We start from the raw sequence: 21,820 nt of genomic DNA, 5'->3' as shown, positions 1-21,820 counted from the left end.
ATGAAACTCGGGACTTCCGCTTTTGGGGTTGCCGACGTCAAGTATCCAGAGGCTAGACCAAACAAAGTTGTCTCCCGACGTCGTACAAACATTTGGTCCCTGAAAAATATCAAGAGTTACTGTAGCAAAAGCCCCTCTCCCCCCCGAAAAATCGAAAGAGATTACAATGGTATTCTTTCCGCCGAGATGGGTCCCATCGCTGCCATTTGGTCTGTATTTTCAAGTCTGCCCTTTCTTCACACAACAATTTTGACATTATGATGTAGACCCACCGGATTCGGTGCCCATCCATCAATTCATGCAAGATGAATCGATCCGCCCGGTGCCAATTACTAAGAGCCACCATCCGTTTACCTGCGGAGTCACGGGTGCGACTTACACCCACCAAGAGTTCTTTGACAGATCCGAGAGACTTTCCCGAACACTTGCAAACCAACATGGCTGGGCCCCAGACGCTCAGACACCATGGGACAAGGTTGCTTGTATCTTCTCACTCAACACCGTAAGTCATGTCGCCATGAATCTGTCACTTTTTTGCGTCCCGAGGGGGAAGCTAACTTTATAGCACAGATCGACTACATGACAGCGGCGTATGCTGTCCACCGCCTCTCTGGAATCGTAACGCCTGCCAACGCCGTATACACGCCCGCAGAGCTAGCCCATCAACTCACATCGTCTGGCTCAAAGGCGCTCTTCACATGCCCTTCCCTCATCACCACCGCTGTCGCGGCTGCTGAGATAGCAGGCCTTCAGCGGCGACATATCTACCTGCTGCCAGTTACCGGCGAAGCGGTCCCTCAGGGCAACGACCTGTGGACGCTGGAGGACATGATCAGCAAAGGCTCATCACTGACACCAGTACCGCCACTTGTCTTTGGTAAAGGTCAAGGCGCGGAGCAACCGGCTTTTCTCTGTTATTCAAGCGGCACGTCTGGGAACCCGGTAAGCACATTCTACTGTACACGCAACGCGCAACAAGGAGCACTAACTAACCTTGTCGAAGAAAGCAGTAATGATCTCGCATCGCAATGTGATCGCAAACATTCTGCAGATGTACGCATATGAGTCCCGGGGTCGTCAGGAGAAGCGTGTCGAGTCCCAAGTACTTCTTGCTCCCCTGCCCATGAGTCACATCTACGCACTGGTCGTCGCTGCTCACGTCGCCGTATGGCGCGGCGACGGCTTCATTATCCTGCCAAAGTATGAGCTCGAGAGCTTTCTTGGTGCAATACAGAGATTCAAAGTTCAGCAGATACTAGTGGTAAGTAAATGGCTGACTTGTCTGCTCTTCTCGGCCTCTTCGCATCTATACTCACTGTACCCTAGGTACCACCAATCCTGCTCCAGATCCTACGCTCAAGGGATATTTGTGCAAAATACGATTTAAACAGCGTACGATTCCTCTTCAGCGGTGCAGCGCCGTTGGGAGAGGAGACTATTAATGAAATCAAAAATGTGTACCCGAAGTGGACTATCGCTCAGGCTTATGGTCAGGAATATTCGAAGGCAGCCTGATTATGTTCCTGGGGAAAGCTGACAATTTCTCAGGCATGACCGAGACGAGTGTATGTGTTACCGTCCCCAGCGAGCACGATATCGTCCCAAGGGCGTCGGGGTCACTCCTGCCAGACATGGCCATTAAGCTCTTGGGCGAGGACGGCAAAGAGATCACAACTCACGACCAGCCGGGTGAGATCTATGTCCGCAGCCCGTCGGTCGTCCTGGGCTATCTTCGCAACGACAAGGCGAACTCGGAGACTTTCATCAGTGGTGCGGACGGCCGCTGGATAAGAACCGGAGATATCGGGTTGATGACAAAGGTTCCATCTGGTAATGAGCAACTCGTCATCGTAGACCGGATCAAGGAGATGATCAAGGTGATGGTAAGGCTCACTCCCAGTAGAACCTTTTGGGGAAGGCCGCAACGCTCACTGTTTACCAGGGTCACCAGGTTGCACCAGCCGAGCTTGAAGCACATCTGCTCGCACACCCGTTGGTTGCAGATTGCGCCGTCATTCAGATCCCTGATCCCAAGGCTGGAGAGGTACCGAAAGCATTTGTTGTCCGATCGCCGACTGCCATGTCGGAAGCGGAGGGTAGCGTGTCGGCCGCCCTGAAGGCATGGGTCACCGACCATAAAGCTCCCTACAAGGCTTTGAGAGGGGGTATTGAGTTTGTGGATGTCATCCCGAAGAGCCCCAGCGGCAAGATTCTGCGACGAGAGCTAAGAGAGCGAGAGAAGGGAAAGCTTACACCTAAAGCAAAGTTGTGAGATGAAAGACGTGGGATCAGCAGGTGCCGATATATGTGCAATATTTATAGTAGGAGCACCAGCATCGCTAATTAGCAAACGAGGATTTATATTCTCTTCAAGAACGCTGAAAATTAAGCTCCAGTTTTGAAAAGGTAGCTGTAGACTTGTCAAAATTGCTTGCACCGTCCTTTCGTGGGTTTGGGCCTGTGCAATGAAAAGTTGTAGCTGATTCCTGAAGCGACTTCAATAGCTTTGGCAACGACTGACCAACGCACTTTCGATCGGCAGGCTGTTATTGCATTATAAGAGCTATATAAGTACCTATGCCTCACTAATTCTTTTGAACCCTCGTCGGATAGCCGTCGAGCCATTTGTCCTCAATGACAACCAGCTGTGAGGCTTGCAGTTTCGCAAGGTATTCATCTGGTCCTTCGGGAGCGTAATCCTCGCGATCCGCGTCAATAAAACCTTCCGCGGCAATCGATCGTGGGGTGATCATGAAAGACCGTCCTGTACTGGTGTCAGCTGGATATGATCTAAGGACACTTTTCACTTTGCAAAGCCTCTCATACCGTTGATAGTCTTGTCCGTAGCAATCCGCATCATGCAGCCAGCGCAGTCTGCCTGCTCTCCAAATTCGACTCCTCGGTCAATCAGCCACTTCTCATACTCGGCAGAGCGGATCGCACTCTTGATCCAGCATGGTGCAACGTAGTTGATGCGGATGCCTTGCTCAAAGCTGGACCGGCGGGCTGTTCGCATGAATCCTCGCAGGGCGTATTTGGTCGCTGTATATTCCCAATTGCCCTATGCCGTTGTAAGCCGGTGCCACCAATGAATAGTACAAGCTTTTGGTTGATTTTGAACATACTGGCGAGTCAATCCATGCTACCATGCTGCCCGTCATGATGAAGCACCGATCTCGTTCATCACTCTCCGCTTGCTTTCTGAAGTAGTGCACCGCAAGCTTCCAAGTGTACAAAGTACCGTTCAAGTTGACGTTGACAATGTTGAGATCTGGCTTTGTCGGCTCGCCATTGGGGTCTATAACACCGACCATGTCAAGCATCAGCTTTTGCGCAGTGGCCGGGAAATTTGAAGAAACTCACCGTCCAAATTCCAAAGGCTGTCTCCAGAACTACGACTGATGCCAGCGTTGGCTATGACAACGTCGACGCTGTGACTGGGACTTCGCGACTTTGCCGTCTCAAACATATTCTTCTGGTCCTCCCACGACCTGATGTCGCATTTGACGAACGCACAAGTCTCGCCTTGTGCGTTCAGTTCCTTCTCGACGACAGGCCCACGATCGCTGAGATCTGCGAAAGTTACGAAAGCTCCAGCTGCGACAAAGTGTCGAACACAGGCTTCGCCGATGCCATTGGCGCCACCTGTGATGATTACCGACTTGCCTGTGACCTTGCTAAGATCCGGTTTGACGGTGTGGTCCACAGGACCGGTGTACTCATAGCGTGGCAGAGGCATAGTTGAGGTAGTTGCGTTCTCGTGTGTTTCAATGGAAGCGAATGATTAAGTGCACTTCCCTGACTATTGCTGACCTACTAGGAAAATCTGGAAATCCCTGGAATGCTTCAGCAACTTGAAAATACTCGTTCGGCAACCTGAACACAGCAAGTAATGGTATCCCATGGGATGTATTACCTACTTCACTGTAAGTCGACCAACCACCTCCAGCGGCCGGCTGTCGGCGTTGACCATTGCCCCCTCCGCCGCTTGGCGCTGTAACGCAATCCCTCGGTTCGGCAATAACGAGCGCCACACTCCGACTCGTGTCGGGATTCGGCACCATGACCTTGGAGTCCGGCAATACAGACTAGTCCTACCGTTCTCTCAAACCCCTATCGACTACCGGATGTGAGGAGAAGTATAACCATTTCGCGTAAACCTTGGAAGGCGGCAGGCATGACCCCTTACGCACTGCTGGACAAACATAATTAGTGCCTAGGATAGGGGGCAGTAAGTACCTCATTGCATCAACGTCAACTTTCAATAGAACATCGCCATCAACATCTGGCTTCACAATGGCACAAAACGGGTCATCACCAGCCGACAGCGCAGTATCAGGAATGGAGACTATAGAATACGATGCGCTGATCGTGGGTGCCGGTCTCAGTGGCATATTCTCATTATATCGCATGCGAGAGCTTGGTTACAAAGTCAAAGTGCTCGAGGCCGGGTCAGCAGAAGGTGGCACATGGTTCTGGTAAGATTTACCCCCTACAAACGCGCTGATGGGGTCGATCCGGCGCCTAACAACATCACAGGAACCGCTACCCTGGGGCACGCTTCGACTCGGAGAGCTATTCGTACATTTTCTCGTTCTCCCAGGAGGTCTTGGACGAGTGGGACTGGACAGAACACTTCGCCCCTCAAACCGAGACGTTAAAGTATATCAACTACCTGACAGACAAGTTTGATCTACGTCGCGATATTCAATTCAACACCTCCATCAAGCAGGCGAAATTCCAAGAAGACAGCAACTCATGGCTGCTCACCGACGCGGCGGGAAAGACCTACTCGTGTCGATGGCTCATCACTTGCATGGGCATACTAAACGAGCCGACCCTGCCAAATATCGCGGGCGTTAAGGACTACAAGGGCCAGGCATGGCACACGGCCAGATGGCCCAGTGATGCATCGGCTCTGCGGGGCAAGCGGGTCGGTATCATTGGCACTGGCGCAACTGCGATACAGACCGTCCAGGCCATCGCCGGCGAGGTGGGATCACTCAAGGTCTTCCAGCGGACACCAAACTGGACTGCACCCCTGAGGAATTCAAAAATCTCGAAAGAGGAAATGAAGGCAATTCGGAAAGAGTACCCCGAAATATTCCGCAAGTGCGCGGACTCATACGCTTGCTTTATCCACGTCGGCGACCCGAGCAAGGTCAACTCAATGCCGCTAGAAGAACGGATCAAGACGTGGGAAGTACTGTACGAGAAGCCAGGCTTTGCCAAAGTCCTGAGTGTCTCGGGAGACATCTTCACCGACCGCGAGGCCAACAAGCTGTTCAGCGATTTCAATGCCGCCAAGATAAGGGCGAGGGTCAACGACCCTGCAGTCGCAGAGAAGCTGATACCGAAGAATCATGGCTTTGGCACACGGCGGGTGCCTTTGGAAAGCGGATATTATGAGGTGTTCAACCAAGACAATGTCCATCTGGTCGATCTCCAAGAGACCCCCATAGAACGCATCACGGAGAAGGGCGTCAAGACCACGGCGGAAGAGCATGAGCTGGACGTGCTCATATACGCCACTGGGTTCGATGCCGTGACCGGCTCGTTCAACGCAGTTGACATACGGGGCCGGAACGACAGACGACTAAAGGAGGTGTGGGAGGACGGCATACGCACATTCCTTGGTCTCACCGTCAAAGACTTTCCCAATATGTTCATGATTATGGGGCCGCATCAAGTAAGTACTTACCTTTGGGTGGCGTTTCAGGCAGAATTATAGGAGGCTGACTATCGCAGATGTTTGGCAACATTCCCAGGAGCATCGAGTTTGCAGTCGAGTGGGTTTCCGGGCTGATCAGGTGGGCACGAGACAACAACATCTCCGTCATCGAAGCGACTCAGAAGGGTATGGATGATTGGACCCAACACGTTCACGATTGCGGGCAAGGTCTGCTCGCCAATGAGGTCGACTCCTGGATGACTGGCGTCAACAAGAACCTGGCGCACAAGCAGAAGCGATCGATGACGCGGTACAACGGACCAGCTCCGGGTTATCGCAAGCGGTGCAATGAGGTGAAGGAGAGGGGTTACTCTGATTTTGTCACCAAGTAGACGGGGGGAATGTTTATTCTATTTTACTCCATACCAAATAAAACCATCCAAGTAGTCGGGCGAAATGCGTCGTATCATATACATTCAGGGTGATCGCTGCTAACTAGTCATGACTCTATTATAAATTCAGATGGTACCGGCGGCGAAGACAGGGCCCATCGAATGCCGTTGACGACGACTTTATCCCACCGATCACACTCTGTCAATTTCTTGCCGAAGCGCCTGAAGCCATGCGGCATGCCCTTGAAGACGCTGACCTTGGTGGGCACTCTGTTTTGCAGTCTCGTTAGTCTTCAAGCCACCGTCCGCGGGGGTCTCCAATCTTGGTCACACGTACCCAGCTTCGTGGAGCAGCTTTGCGTATAGCAGAGCCTCATCTCTCAGCATGTCCATGCCAGCAACTCCAAACACCGTTGGAGGAAGGTGCTGGACTTGACTACTGGACGCATTTCCTGGGTTCAGGCGCAGGTCGTCTTCCTTTGGGTTCGCCACTTTTAGAAGATCTGAGAATAAAATCATTCTGTCGGCCGGGAGGATCGGCGCGTCCTTATTCTGGACATATGATGAGACCTCTGGAGATAGAAGCTGCGCCTTCTGTGGAGCATAGCACTCATAATATACAAGTGAAGGTATCATGAGCACCTGTCCTCTGATGTTTAGGGTGATAGGCTGGGTGGTATTCAACAAGTGTGAGGCCGTCAGCCACGCACCGGCAGATATGCCGCCGAGGACGACCTGGTGCGGATCCCCCCCAATGGCGCTCACATTGTCCTCGAGCCATTTGAAAGCATCTTCAACATCGTTCCAGGCCGTGGGATAGGTATGTTCCGGGGTATGGCGATAACAGACATTCAACACCAGCACCTGAGCGTCCAGTGCAATCCGTGCACAGGTTGCATCTTCTGATGATAGTGATCCGAAAAGGAAACCGCCCCCGTGCAAATGTACATATACCGGTAATGCCTCGGAGACGTGACGGGCTTTGTATGTCCTTGCCCTGATCTGCTGGCCGTCCTGCGTTGGAATACTGAAGTCGTCCGTCACGATGGAATCGCCCAAACTCCCCATAACTTTGGCTGCCTCCTCCTCACGGCCTCTGTTGACAGCATTTCGCAGACTAACAATTTCGTCAACGGAGGATGGCGTAGCATTCTTTGGCAGAGTGGGCTCGATGGCTAGCCACTCGTCGCTACTGCCCCTGTATTCTGAAAAGTCGCACATGGCCGATGTTGGCAATCCGACATTCAATATCGAGCCCGAAAATGATACACGGCGCAGCTGCCAAAGTCTTTGTGGTACGTAGGTATTCGGCAATATCCGAGCGTGGACAGTGTCCGATCTCGCGGGGCTTGTTGTTGCTCGTACGACTTCATGGCTTTCCGCTTTGGGCTTTGCCGCCCGCCCTCGAGACCGATTAGGAGGTACCCCGAATGGCGACTACATGCGGCAAATGGATCATAACTTTAATTAGCATCGCCGTAGCTTGATGTCGCTCTCGGCAAACCTAGGATACGGTCCTTGTTGGCTACTAATGCATGTCCTTCATGATCATGCTGACCCAGACTGATTAATGACCAGCGAAATTTTTCAAGACGTCGCAACACACAAGCCATACTCACCTCCACTGGCCCCTTCACCCTAGAACACAACTTGCTAGATCATATTGTATCACACATTGGGACACATTCAAAATGGCCACCGCGCAGGTTGACCGTGCACATGATCCGGCACAATTGAACCCGCTGATCGCGAAGTCATACGATGGACCAGAAGTGGCCCCAGCAGAGCTGCCCGAGGAGCTATCCAAGACAGACGACAGGGCCAAGGAGGTCGAAAACGCCACAAAGACTGCAGCGGCCGAGATCAGCATAGATGACCCGTTCCAGCTGAGCTCAGAGTATGCGTACACACCTCGCAAGATCCGGGTCTTCACTATTGGAGCCGGCTTCTCGGGTCTCATCATGGCGCACAAGTTCCAGCACCGGTTTCCCGCCATGAGGGATATCGTCCAGCACACAATCTTCGAATCGCGAAGTGATGTGGGCGGAACTTGGCTGGCGAATCACTACCCTGGAGTTCAGTGCGATGTACCAGCACACATTTACGTATGTCTGAGCTTTTTCGTCAATTTTTCCTGCACCCCCGGCTAATTACTTGACGATAGGCATTCCCTTTCGATCCGAACCCGGAGTGGGAGCGGTTCTATGCTAGCGGGCCTGATATACTTGCGTATATGAAGCAGACCGTGAAGAAGTGGAATCTGGATCGTGATTTGCAGCTGAACACGAAGGTCATTGGTGCCGAGTGGCAACAAGACAAGGGCGAGTGGAAAGTGACTGTTGAGCATGAAGGAGAGCAGCGTGTTGAGTTCTGCGACGTCCTCATATCCGCCCAGGGTGTGCTTGTGTAAGTGATGGTTTGTTTACCCACGTATCCCGTCGACTTGTTGCTGACGCTCCGTGTTCAGACACGAATCATGGCCCAAGATTCCCGGCCTGGAGAACTTCAAAGGCCACATCACCCACAGCGCCGCCTGGGACCACAGCCACGACTACAGCAACAAGCGGATAGCCGTGATCGGCAACGGCTCCTCCGGCATCCAGATCGTACCCCAGATGACCAAGCTCCCAGGCACCACAGTCCGGAACTTCATCCGCGGCCCGGCGTGGGTATACTACCGCGCTCCTCCTTCCAAGCACCTCGGGCGGGACGACCCAGACCCAAATCCGAGGTACACGGACCAGGACCGCGCTTATTTTCAGGACCCCGCAAACCACCTCAAGCACCGCAAGCAGATCATCTCCAAGACAAACAAGTCGTTCCAGATCTTCATGAAGGGCAAGAACAACCAAGAGGGCATGAGGCTGGCGGCGGAGCAGATGGCGGAAAAGCTAAAGCATGACCCGGTGCTCTGTGAGAAGCTGATCCCAAAGTGGGAGCTGGGTTGCCGCCGTATCACCCCGGGCCCGGGATACCTGGAGTCATTCCTCGAGCCAAACTGCTCGCTTACGGACAGCCCCATCACGAAGGTCACGGAGACAGCGATCCACACCGCAGATGGTGAAGTATTTGAGTGCGACGTCCGTAAGTGCCACGTTCTGTCCCAGTTTGCCCGGCGAATTGCCACCGCCACCCCTCCATACTGACCCAGTGCGCAGTCGTGTGCGCGACCGGCTTCGACGTGTCGCACCGCCCGCGCTTCCCCGTCAAGGGCCTAAACGGTGTCGACCTCTCTCAGCTCTGGCTAGAGGACCCCGAGTCCTACATCTCGGTGGCCGTGCCCGAGGTACCCAACTACTTCATGATGATGGGGCCGAACTGCCTCGGCGGCCACGGCTCGCTCGTCGAGAGCCTGAACTGGACGGGCGACTACTTTGTCAAGTGGATCTACAAGATGGCCACCGAGGACATCAAGTACGTCCACCCCAAGAAGGAAAAGGTGGCCGAGTTCTGCCGGTACACGGACCAGGTGCACAAGACGCTCGTGTGGAGCGGCGGGTGCAAGAGCTGGTACAAGCGGAACCGGGTCGACGGCAGGGTGACGGCGCTGTTCGGCGGCAGTGCGTTCCTCTTCAACCGCCTCCTGAGCGAGATCCGGGCGGAGGACTTTGAGATCGAGTACCGAACCTCCAACCCGTGGAGGTTCCTGGGCAATGGCTTCACTGAGTTTGAGATGGACCCGGAGAGCGACTTGTCGTGGTACGTGGAGGTGGCGGACAAGTTGGGAGATGACGCATCGAAACCATTTCCCGCAAAGTTTCCAGACGGTTTCAAATTTTCCAGCAACAAGGAGTAATTTGGATTTACACTGAGCAGTAAGTTCAATATCATACTAGGTAGTACTTAGATATTCATATACCCAATATCATGAACCGACACCACGGCTTTTGCGCCAAAGAGGCCCCCTTCCCGTTTACTGGACAATGAACTTTGTACATGTACAAATCAAGATTATCTGGCGGCTACAGTTGGAGAGGAAAAATCCAGGTAATCGCCTTCCGCTCCCATTATTAGCAACGGATCCAGGAAGCCATGAAACTCATGCATCGCATTTTCGTAGAAGGATGTGTTCCTCGGACTGGGCATGCCGCGGGTGACATTGCCAGACATCTGGTTATTGAGCAAGCACTCCGCAATCTTGCTCGTGGAGGCAGTGACAAATGGCAGCAGGGACAGGCCGTTGCTGTTATCCTGCTGGTGAGCAGTCATTGTAGCGTGTGGGGGCACAGCCGGGTCACCGGGGACGACGCCACCGACAGCAAGCCCGGAGCTGTCCGGAGGTATGGTTGGTGGTCGAGGTTGCGCGGGCCGGGGCGCACCCTTCTCATTCCTCATCCGATCGAAGCCTTTTCGGATGACGTTTGCAGAGGGCCACATCTTCTGGAGCTGCTCGACCATGCTGGTCAGGACTGCTATGCCCTCCTCGGAATCCTCGGCAAACTGCGGTATCCGGGAGCCCTGCAGCAACGCGATGAAAGCTGTCCCGCAGTACCAACACGTGATGGCCATGAGAAACCGGGTGTTGCCTCTTGCGAGCACGTCTCGCAGGACCCGGGCCGTACATGAGGCTGCCAGGATGGCTGGGGGTAACGCCTGAGGGAGCACGTTGGCGGACCGTCGCAGATGGAGAATGGTCACTGCGGTCAGATATGGTAGGTGCAGCTGGTGGACATCTCGGTCGAACTTGGCATGGCTGTTCGCGCCGAGCCGGAGCTGCAAGTCGGGGGGGAGCTCCGTCAGCCACCTGGACAGCTGGTCGTGGTACTGAGAGTAGAGGCCGGACTGGTCGACGTCGACCGGCCGGCAGAAGCTCTTGGCCATGCGGCCTATGATGGCGCAGAGGCGGACCCAGTGTATAAAGACCAGGCCCTTGCTCTGTGACTTGGGGTCATCTGGAAAGTCGGACAGGTCGGGCGGGGCGATGGTGCAGTCTGCCTCGTCGATGATACAGGGCTTGCTCTGACACAGCGCCGTCAAACGCTCGCGTGCCTGCGATCAGGGGGTCAGCTACTGGTAACGGGGAGAGAAAGATTTAGCCATGTGCCTACGAATGCCGTCCACCATATTCTGCGCCGCACAGAAAGGTCCAATTTTGCTCGTAGAGGACTGTCAGGAGGCGGCTCCCGGTGGATTCCCATTTGCTGCGCGTGGCGGATTATCACGGACTGCCACCACCACGAGGTATGGCGGTGGATGGTAGACGGCGGCCGTGGGGCCCACCAGTAAAACAAGCAAAGGGCCTTCAACGTGGTCAGGTTGTCAGCCTCGGCGTCTTCGTAAAACAGCCTACGAGCACGGTCGTAGTACTCGTGCGGGCCTTGATGCGGCAGCAGAGGCGGCTGGACGTGGCTTGCGGCGAGGGCTACGGCGTTGGTGAGTAGGGGAGAGCGAGCCATCTCGCCCATGATGGTCTTGGGGTCCAACACCGGGCAGAAACAGTAGCAGTATTCCCAGTACGTCTCCAGGAATGCCGACTGCAGCGAGAAGTCGAGCGGGAGACTGTGTGCATCTTCCCGGCCGGGCGATAAGTAGGCCTGCAGCTCCTGCATCTCGGCATCCATCTGGTTCTCGGGACCGTAGACAGAATGCAAATACCCAGCATCGACACATGCATCATCGCCATAGCTGTGGTTTGATGCGACGGTGCCAATGGACTGTGCAGACGGCATACCAACGACGATGTTCCGACTGGCCTCTGCCAGCGGGCCATCCCATGCATTCCCATTGCTTGAAGGGCCGGGCATCGAGGGTGCTCCGAAGGCTGCATCGTCGATTCCCTCGGGCTGTGGGTGTGGAGCAAAGTCTACGCTGCCATTGTCGATACCAGGACCTGGGAGTGCGGAGCCTGAGGCACCCTGACCAGCGTCACGGACCGTGATAGTGCTGGAACTCGTCAGACTGCCAGCGTGAGTGCTCGTACGCCTTGTCTTGCCACGCTGTGATGTCCTCAGGGGGCAGTCACGTTGGCTGGCCTCACAGTTGGAACACTTGCTGTGGCCATCCTGGCTGCGCTTCTGCACGTCACACTTGACCTTCTTGGAATGACACGGTATGCACACGGCCTCTGCACGCTTGCGCTTCGCTGCTTGGTCGGCAAAATGGATAAACGTGGGTTCGGCTTCACCTTCGGACATCTTCGTGGGCCCTGTCGGTAGAGAGCCCTTCAGGCGAGATACAGTACACAACGACAACGACAACGGCTTCGTCTTGCAGCGTCGGCAGAGATGGAAGAGTAGTAGCCGACTTCTGAATCAGGAATCTAAGTTACAATGGTACTTATCTCAGGCCTTGGCGCGTAGGTGACCCGTCACCCGCGCCCCTGCCGTCACCCCTAATCACTCTATAGGGGTAGGGGGGGGGGAGGGGAGTAGAGCTAGTAGGTTAGGGTTAGGGCTATTAAGATTATACCTAAAAAGGTAAAAGTAGTAAAAAAATAGATAACTATCTAATAGAATCTACTATTAAAGAATATAAATATCTATCCTCCCTTTATAATTTTTTTAAAATTTCTACTTTTTCTTTTTCTTTTTTCTTTCTTTTTATTACTTTTAAAAATTATTTATATTATTAATTTAAAGTTATTAAAAATTAAATCTTATTAAACTATACTAATTAATATTAAGTTAGTTAAATAATTAAAAAATTAAAGCTAATTACTATTAATTATAAGTTATAAATTTTAAAATACTTTTAAAAAGTTATTAAAAATTTAATATTAAATAATAATTTAAAAAGTATTATAATTAAAAATAAAAATATTATTAAATAAAAATTTTAAATAAAGGTTAAAAAGATTAAGTTTAATTAATTAAATAATATTAATAATTTAATTAATAATTAAACTTTATATTTTTCTTTTATTTAAAAATATTAAACTTTAATTTAATAATTTTCTAAATATAAATAATAATTTAATTATTTTATTATAATATTAAACTTTAATAAATTTCTAAAAGTTTTAAATATTAAAGTAAAGATTTAATTTTTAAACTTTTAAAAATAAATATTTAATATATTTATTATAATTTATTTATAAATTATAAATACTTTCTCTTTATAAAATTATAAATAAAAATAAATAACTTTTTATTTAAAATAATAAAATAAATTTAAATTTAACTTATTAAATATTATTAATTTAAAAGTTATAAATTTATATTAAAAAATTAAAAAATAAAACTTTATTAATAAAAATATAAAAAGTTTTTTATATTATTTATTTATTATAAAAAATAAAAATTAAACTTTTAATAAAATTTTACTTTATTTAAAGTTAAATATATTTATTAATATATAACTTATTTTAATAAGTTTATTAATTAAAAGTTAAAAATAATTAATATTAAATAATATAAACTTTATTAAAAAAGAAATACTTTATCTATTATTATTTTATTTTAAAAGAATTATTATATATTTTAAAACTAATTAATATTAATTAATATTAATTTTTTATTTATTATTATTTTAAAAGGTTATTATTTATTTTTAAAGTTTAAATTAATATTAATTAATATTAACTTTTATATTTTAATTATTTATTAAAATTACTTAATTTAATATTTTTAATATTAACTACTTTTAACTTCTTTTATTAAAGTAAATAAAGTTTAAAGTTAATTTAAATAATAATAATAAAGTTTTTAACTTTTTTATTAAATTAAAATAATTAAATTTTAAAACTATTCTATTATTTAAATTAAAATAGATTAATAATTAATTAACTTTATTATAAACTTTATAATATTTAATAAATATAATATTTTATAAATTATAATTAATAACCTTAATTAATTATTATATTTAATTTAAAATAATAATTTTAAAAGAAACTCTAAAAGATAATTAATTTAAATATAATAATTAATATAATAATATTAAAATACCTTATTTATTATTTTATTAAAATTTATATAAATAATATTAATATTAAATATTATAAATATAAGTTTTTAAATTTAAATTATTTATATAGTTTTTTTAATAATTTATTTTATAATATAATAATTTATTATATATATATATATTAATATAAAAGAATAATTATATTTATATTAAAAGAAAGTAATTAATAATATTAAAATACTAATTATAAATAATAAAAGTATTAAAAACTATATTAAAATAAATTAAAAATATTATAAATAATATATTATAAAAATAATTTAAAAATATTATAATTAAAACTTAATATAATAAAGTATTATAAACTTTATAAAAAATTATTAATATTTAAAAAAATATAAAAGTAAATAATTAAAAACTATTTAATTAAGTTTTTATTTATTTTTATTAATAAATTAAATAATAAACTATAATACTATACTATTTATATATTTTATATAGCTTAATATAATAATATTATTAAAATAATAATAAATAGAGTATTTAATAACTACTATTAAATATAAAGTCTAAGATTTACTATAAAAGTATAGTAAATAACTAATTTATAATAAATTTATTATTAAATAATAATTCACTATAAATTTATAATAGATTTATAAATAACTATAATAAATACTTAAAGTATATAGTAAATATTTAAAGTATCTACTCTTTAATATAATAAAACTAACCCTTATAATATAAAGAGTATATAAAATAAAATAAATAATATAATATTATTAAAACTATAATTTTATTAAAAATTACTTATAATATAGTATTAAATTTAATAATTAAAAATTTTATTATTTTAAATTAATTAATATAGCTAATAAAATTAATAAAAACCTAAAATATAATATTTATAAAAATAAAAATAAAATAATTAGAACTAAAGGTTTCTTTTAAATTAAAACTTATAAACTTAAAAACTATATTAATTACTAAATAAACCTCCTTTTAAAGCTATAAAAACTAACCTTTAATTATAAAAATATATAAAAACTATTATAATTATAAAAGCATTATTTCCTAAATTATTAATAAATTTAATAATAATATTAAAAAGCTAAAATTATTTAAAAAATAATAAAGTTAATAATAAATATTTAATTTTATTAATACTAATTTTAAACTTTATAATTTAAACTTATAAAGATATAAATAATTTAAATTAAAATATAAAAAATAAATTATAATTTAAAACTTAAAAATAAGTAATATAAACTATTAATTTAATATATAAATTAATATATTATATTTTAAAAACTCCTTTAAAAATAATATAAAAATTTATAATAAAAATATAAATAATTATAGTTAAATAATATATTAAAATAAAAATATATATAAAAATATTTTTAAACTACTATAAAGTCTAAAAATACTATATTTTAAGTAAACTAATAGAAAACTATTATAATAAAAGCTACTTAATAAAGAATTATAAAATAAAATAACCTATTATTTAAATTTATAACTTATTATAAACTTTATAAAAATATTACTAATATAAATAACTATATTTAAGTAAATATAAGAATAGAAAATTATAAATAAAAACTTTATATATTATAATATTAAAAACCTTTTAAAAAGAGTTATAAACTTTAAATATATAAAATAAACTTATAAAAACTATAATGAGAGTATAAATAATTATTTATAATAACTTAAAAGACTATAATAATAAAAGAATATTTATATTATTAAAAAAATCCTAATTAATAAAATATAAATAAACTATATAAATCCTATATAAACTAAAAATATAGTTAATTTAAAATAAAAGAACCCACTAATTTATATAAAGTATATACTAAAAACTATACCCTTATAAATTACTATTATATCTTCCTAAAAAGCTTTTAAAGGCTTTAAAAAATAAAACTATTAAAAAAGATATATAAAACCTTTAAAAATAATATAAACTTATAAATAAAAATTTAAACTATAAAAACCTAAAGTTAAAATTTAAATTAAAAATACTATAACCTTCTAAAAAAATTAATTAAAAAGTTAAAAATAACTCTTAAAATACTATATAATTAATATAAAAATAAAAAATTTTTATTATAAATATAGAAGAATACTTTTAAAATATTTAATTATATTAAACTTAATAAATATAATATTAATTATAAATAATTATAAAAACTATTTAATTTAAAACTAATTATATATAATAATTATTTATAAATAAATAATTAATAACTCTTTATTATAATATATAGTATAATATTAATCTATATTAAAAATCTATCTTATAAATAGAAAATATTACTCTATATTTAAAGATCTTAATTATATTAATATCTTTAAGATAACTTTAAAAAAGTATTTTTAAGAAAATAAAGTAAATTTAACTATATTAAAAATAAAATAAAATAATCCTTTATAAACTTATAAATATTTATAAATAATATATTATTAAATACCTAATTTATAAACTAAAAACTATAGTTAATACTTAAAGAAAGAAATATATAATATTTATTAAAAGAAAACTATTAATAAATAAAACCCTTTTATAGTATAAATAACTTAAATATTTTAAATTTAAAGTATTAAAATATTTAATAAATATTTTAAAGAGTATAAATTTATAAACTAATAATAATTAAATATAAAATATATACTTTAACTAAGATTATAAGATAAATTTATTACTTATTAAGAGAGATCTTTAAATAAAAAGTAAAAGAATAGTATTAAACTTTTATAATTATAAATTAAAGATTTATAGTTATAATTTATAACTCCTATTTATATATAGTGTCTTTAAATATATATAAAATTATTATATAATAAACTAAAATAGTAATATAATACTTAAAATATTTAAATCTTTTTAAAATAATAAAACTTTAATATAATATAAAAGTTAAAATTATTAAATATAATAATAAAATATTTAATTAAAAATAAACTATTAAAAACTATTTTAAGTTAAAATATATTAAAATTAAACCCTTTATACTTAATATATAAATATAGAATAGTGGAGTAAAGTACTTAAAGAGTATAATTAAATAGAAGATATAAGCTTTATAAATAAGTTTAAAACTCTTAACTTTCTTTTAATTAAAAATTAGATAAATAACTATCTATTTTAATAATTAAATACTATTTTATAATCTAAACTAATAGATATTATATTATTAATTCTTTTTATTATTATTAAAAATAAAGAATTTTAAAGTTTAATTTAAAATTTAATTAAATTTATTTAAAAGTATTTAACTATAAAACCTATATAATAATTATAAATACTTAATTTAAAAAGAAAAATATTAATATTTAAAACTATAAACTTAAATTAACTATTTTATAAGATATTAATTATTAAATATTTATTAAATATAAATTTTTTTATTAAAAGATAATTAATATATAAGATATAATCTTTAATAAGTATTAAATATTTAATAATAATTAAAAGATTTTATTAATAAACTTTTATTATAAATATTAAATAATTAATAAAGTAAATAAAGAGAAATATACTTTTAAATAATAATAAAATATTAAAATTAAAAGGAAAAACTTTTTTAAAACTAAAAGCTTAAAAGGATCTAATAAAGAAGAGATTTAGAAAAAGATATAAAGGAAGTAGAAAATATATAGTCTAAAATAAATTAATAAAATAACCTTTATATAAATATTAAATTTATATTACTCTCTATATTATCTTAATTATTATTATTAGTATTTTTAATATATATTATATAAATATAGTTAGATAAAGAAAAATCTTATTAACTATTAAATCTTTAATAAATTTATTATAATAAACTATATTTATAATTAAAATAAAGATAATACTTATAATAAAGTTAGATAATAATATTCTTAATAAAGTTTAGATTAAAAGATATTTATATTAAAGAGTAAAGATATTAAAATAATAACTCTTAAAGTTATTAAAATAATATAAAGACTTAATAAACTATTTATTTAATAATCTATTTAAGTAAATTAAAGTTAATTATTTATAAAGTTATATTAAAATAAAATTCTAAATTAAAATTTAAAAAGATTTCTATATAATAAGAAAGTAAATTCTAAATTATATATAAATATATATTTATAAATTTAATAAATATAATATTTTTAAAAGTATAAAATATAGTTTATTATTAAAGGAATTAATAAATATAAAGATAAATATAAAAATTTATATTATAACTTTAATAGGATAGTTATTTTATATATTAATTATTATTATTATTAAATTTAATTTTAAATTAATTTAATATAATATAATAAATATATTTATTTATATTTTAATTAATTAGAATATTTTTATAAGAATACCTTATAATTATAAGAAAAAGGTATTATTTTAATATTTAATAAAGTATTATATAAATTATAAATCTTACTATTATTATAGTAAAAGGAATTTATAAAATATTTATTAAACTTAAATACTAATAAGTATTATATAAGCCTTATTATTATAAAAGAATAGTATTTTAATCTTTTTTATATTAATAATATTATTATAATATATTAAAAATTAATAAAAATAAATTAATAAACTTATTTAATAATTTTAAAAAAGTATAAAATTAGTAAAAGGATTTAATTTAATAGTTTCTAAATATAAAGATTTATAGAGATTATTTAAATTATTAAATTTAGTTAGTTTAAATTATATATATAGAAAAGATTATTAAAATAATTAATAAATAAAATTTTTCTATAAGGTCTTTATAATAGTTAAAAACTAAAATTATAAATTAATATTATAAAACTTATTAAAGTTAATTTATATTAATAAAAATTAAATCTATATTATTTATTATAATATTTATTAAATTAGATATTATATTTACTATATTAAAATTTATATAATTTCTTATAAATTTAAGTTAAAAATATTATAATATTATAGATAGAGTGCTCCTCTATTTTAAAGATATTAAATACTTTACTTTCTACTTTATAGATATAAATAATCTTATAATAATAAGTAATTTATTCTTTACTAATAATACTATTAATTAAAAAGTTTTAAGTATTTATAATAAAGCTATTTAAAAGAATAATTAAATAGAGAGCTAATAAATAAAATATAGTTATAATATTAATAATTAAAATAGAAGTTTTTATTTTAATATAAGTAGTAAAAATATTATTTATAAATAGACTTCTTATAGAACTATTAATAAACTTAAATAAAAAAAGTTAAAATTAAATATAATAATATATAAATTATAAACCTAATAAATTTTAAAATTACCTAACTTAAAATAAAATTATAATATATAAATATTTATAACTATTAGTTATAATAAAAATCTAAAAATACTATTAATATAAAATATACTTTATTAACTTAAATAATAGTAGATAAATTAACTAAGGTATTATTAGCTAAAAATAGAATAGATTTCTTTAATAGTTAAACCTAAAAGATATTAATTATTAATAAAAATTAAAATCTATTAGAAAATCTTATAAAGTATAAATAAAAATAGTAAAAGATAGTTAAAGTCTAGCCTATTATAATATATTAGTTTAAAGGTGTATTAAATATAAAGTCTAAAATTTATTATAAAGTATAATAAATAATTAATTTATAGTAAATTTATTATTAAATAATAGTTTATTATAAATTTATAATAAATTTATAAATAGTTATAATAAATACTTAAAGTATATAGTAAATATTTAAAATATTTACTTTTAATATAATAAAACTAACCCCTATAATATAAGGAGTATATAAAATAGAATAGGTAATATAATATTATTAAAAACTATAATTTCACTAAAAATCACCTATGATATAGTATTAAATCTAATAGCTATTATAAAGCACTTAACTCTATAAAGTAACTCCTCTTTATTAATTATAAAATAATTCTAATTATTATTTTAAAGCTTTATATATATAGTTTCTTTTAATAATTAATTATTATTATCTCTAAAAGTATAAATATCCTATATAAATTTTAAGCCTTTTATTAAATTAATAATATATTAAAATATATATAGTTTAATTAGAGTAAAAGAGTAATATAATTAATTTAATACTTAAAAGAGTATTTAATTAATAAATAGTTAAAGCTTTAATAACTAATTTTAGGAAAACTTTAAGTAGTATTATACTATATTAGCCCTTATTCTATATTATATACTTATTAACATAAACTTCCTTAAGGTATTTAAAAACTAAATATATTTTAACTTAAAATAAAAGAAGATAATAAGTATATTAACTTATAAATTAATTATTATAATATTTTTAATAGTTAGTTTATTAACTCTAATAAGTATAACTTTAAATTTAATTAAATAGTTAATTAGTTTATTTTCTTTAATCCTTAATTAGTATTAATTAATATTAACTATATTATAACCCTCCTTAATCCTTAATTAATATTAATTAATATTAACTTTTATTCTTCTTTAATTAGTATTAATTAATACTAACTTTTATCCCCTATTTTATAAATTATTACTATTATTATTAATATCTAATAGATATTATTATAATATATAAAATAAAGTAAAGTATTTTTAAAGATATACTTTTATTAATAAAGTTAGTATAGAAAAGATAATAGTATTTATAATAGGTTATAAAATCTCTTTTAATTTATATTTAGTAAAGATTATAAAAAAGCCTCTTTAAATATAATAAGACTAACTTATTACTTATTATATTTATAATAATCCTTACTTTTATTAATATAATTAAATAATACTTTAATAAAATTAATAAATACTTTTTAATAGTATTTTCTATTTATAAATTTATTATAGTTCTATTAATAATATTAATTATAACTCTATATTATAAAAAGTAATTATAACTATTAAATAATTAATAATAAAATAAAAATTACTATAAAGTAAAGGAAGACCTTATAAATAAATATTAAAGTATAATAAAACTAATTAATATAATAATAGTTAATATTAATAAATACTAATTTAAAATAAATAAGTCTATATTATTTAGTATTAACTACCCTTAACTTAAAATTAACTAACTTAACTAATTAATAAAATATATAAAAGCTTTAACTTTAATTATATAATATAATAAGCTACTATTTACTTAAAAATACTAACTATTACTTTTATTAAACTAAAAAGTACCTTATATATTTAACCTATAAGAGTTTAATACCTATAATAATTTCCTAACCCTTAATTTAAAATATATAAAACTTATCTATAAGGTTATAATTAATAACTACTTATCTATTAATACTATTAAAAATAGACTATTAAATTAACCTTTTACTATCTACCTTTAAAAAATAAAAATAAAGGTAAGCCTATTAATAATAATAATAATAATTTAATTAAATTTATTTTTAATAATAAAAATATAAAATCTATAACTAAACTATTAAAGCCTATTATATTATTAATATAAAATAAATATAATTAATTAAAAGTATATATTAAATAATAGTTTAACTAAATATATTAATAATAATAAAAAGAAGTTAATAAAATAGTAAAATTCCTCTCTAAGTTTAACCTCCTAAACTTTCTCTAAAGTTTCTTTTTTTAATATATAATAGTTAATAAATACTAATATATTAAAAACCCCTATACTAGCTTCTTATAGTTACTCTAGCTCCTTATTAAAATATCCTATTAAAATTAAACTAATAAAAAGTAAAACCCTTTAACTTTAATACTAATATTCATTATACTAACTATTAATTAAGTTATAAATTATTATAAATTAAATAGTCTATTTTAAAAGAATATAGATCTATTTATAAATCTTAATATAAATAATAAAGTTAATAAGGAAATTAACTTCCTTTATAGCCTACTTAAAGCTATATTAAAAGCCTATAAATATAAACTTATATAAACCTTTATTAAAAAAGTA

The 21,820-nt window shown here is 35.2% G+C and overlaps 6 protein-coding genes across 6 annotated transcripts; 3 read left to right on the top strand and 3 right to left on the bottom strand.

The window, feature by feature from the left end:
- Positions 1–157: 157 nt before the first annotated feature.
- Positions 158–2,272, top strand: KVR01_007478 (uncharacterized protein; the record flags this gene model as incomplete). Its single annotated transcript, XM_044789980.1, has 6 exons — positions 158–502; positions 571–942; positions 1,004–1,261; positions 1,327–1,489; positions 1,549–1,883; positions 1,943–2,272. Exons 1-6 carry the CDS (start codon positions 299–301, stop codon positions 2,270–2,272), a joined length of 1,662 nt encoding a protein of 553 aa, XP_044643731.1. The 5' UTR covers positions 158–298.
- A 313-nt stretch (positions 2,273–2,585) lies between these two features.
- On the bottom strand, positions 2,586–3,739 carry KVR01_007532 (uncharacterized protein; the record flags this gene model as incomplete). The annotated part of the gene is made up of 4 exons (XM_044789804.1): positions 2,586–2,764; positions 2,827–3,061; positions 3,126–3,298; positions 3,364–3,739. 4 exons carry the CDS (start codon positions 3,737–3,739, stop codon positions 2,586–2,588), a joined length of 963 nt encoding a protein of 320 aa, XP_044643785.1.
- Positions 3,740–4,296: 557 nt separating this feature from the next.
- On the top strand, positions 4,297–6,063 carry KVR01_007549 (uncharacterized protein; the record flags this gene model as incomplete). The annotated part of the gene is made up of 3 exons (XM_044785436.1): positions 4,297–4,478; positions 4,540–5,689; positions 5,749–6,063. 3 exons carry the CDS (start codon positions 4,297–4,299, stop codon positions 6,061–6,063), a joined length of 1,647 nt encoding a protein of 548 aa, XP_044643802.1.
- Positions 6,064–6,390: 327 nt separating this feature from the next.
- Positions 6,391–7,284, bottom strand: KVR01_007195 (uncharacterized protein; the record flags this gene model as incomplete). Its single annotated transcript, XM_044788720.1, has 1 exon — positions 6,391–7,284. The coding sequence occupies one exon, from the start codon at positions 7,282–7,284 to the stop codon at positions 6,391–6,393; it is 894 nt and encodes a 297-aa protein (XP_044643448.1).
- Positions 7,285–7,754: 470 nt separating this feature from the next.
- KVR01_007645 (uncharacterized protein) lies at positions 7,755–9,859 on the top strand (the record flags this gene model as incomplete). Its single annotated transcript, XM_044789817.1, has 4 exons — positions 7,755–8,168; positions 8,228–8,469; positions 8,531–9,147; positions 9,222–9,859. 4 exons carry the CDS (start codon positions 7,755–7,757, stop codon positions 9,857–9,859), a joined length of 1,911 nt encoding a protein of 636 aa, XP_044643898.1.
- Positions 9,860–10,014: 155 nt separating this feature from the next.
- Positions 10,015–12,197, bottom strand: KVR01_007298 (uncharacterized protein; the record flags this gene model as incomplete). Its single annotated transcript, XM_044782252.1, has 2 exons — positions 10,015–11,052; positions 11,112–12,197. 2 exons carry the CDS (start codon positions 12,195–12,197, stop codon positions 10,015–10,017), a joined length of 2,124 nt encoding a protein of 707 aa, XP_044643551.1.
- Positions 12,198–21,820: the final 9,623 nt, after the last annotated feature.

Source organism: Diaporthe batatas, assembly GCF_019321695.1.
Source record: "Diaporthe batatas strain CRI 302-4 chromosome Unknown Contig00008, whole genome shotgun sequence".
Classification (NCBI taxonomy): Eukaryota; Fungi; Ascomycota; class Sordariomycetes; order Diaporthales; family Diaporthaceae; genus Diaporthe; species Diaporthe batatas.
This window is presented reverse-complemented; position numbering and strand designations above follow the sequence as displayed.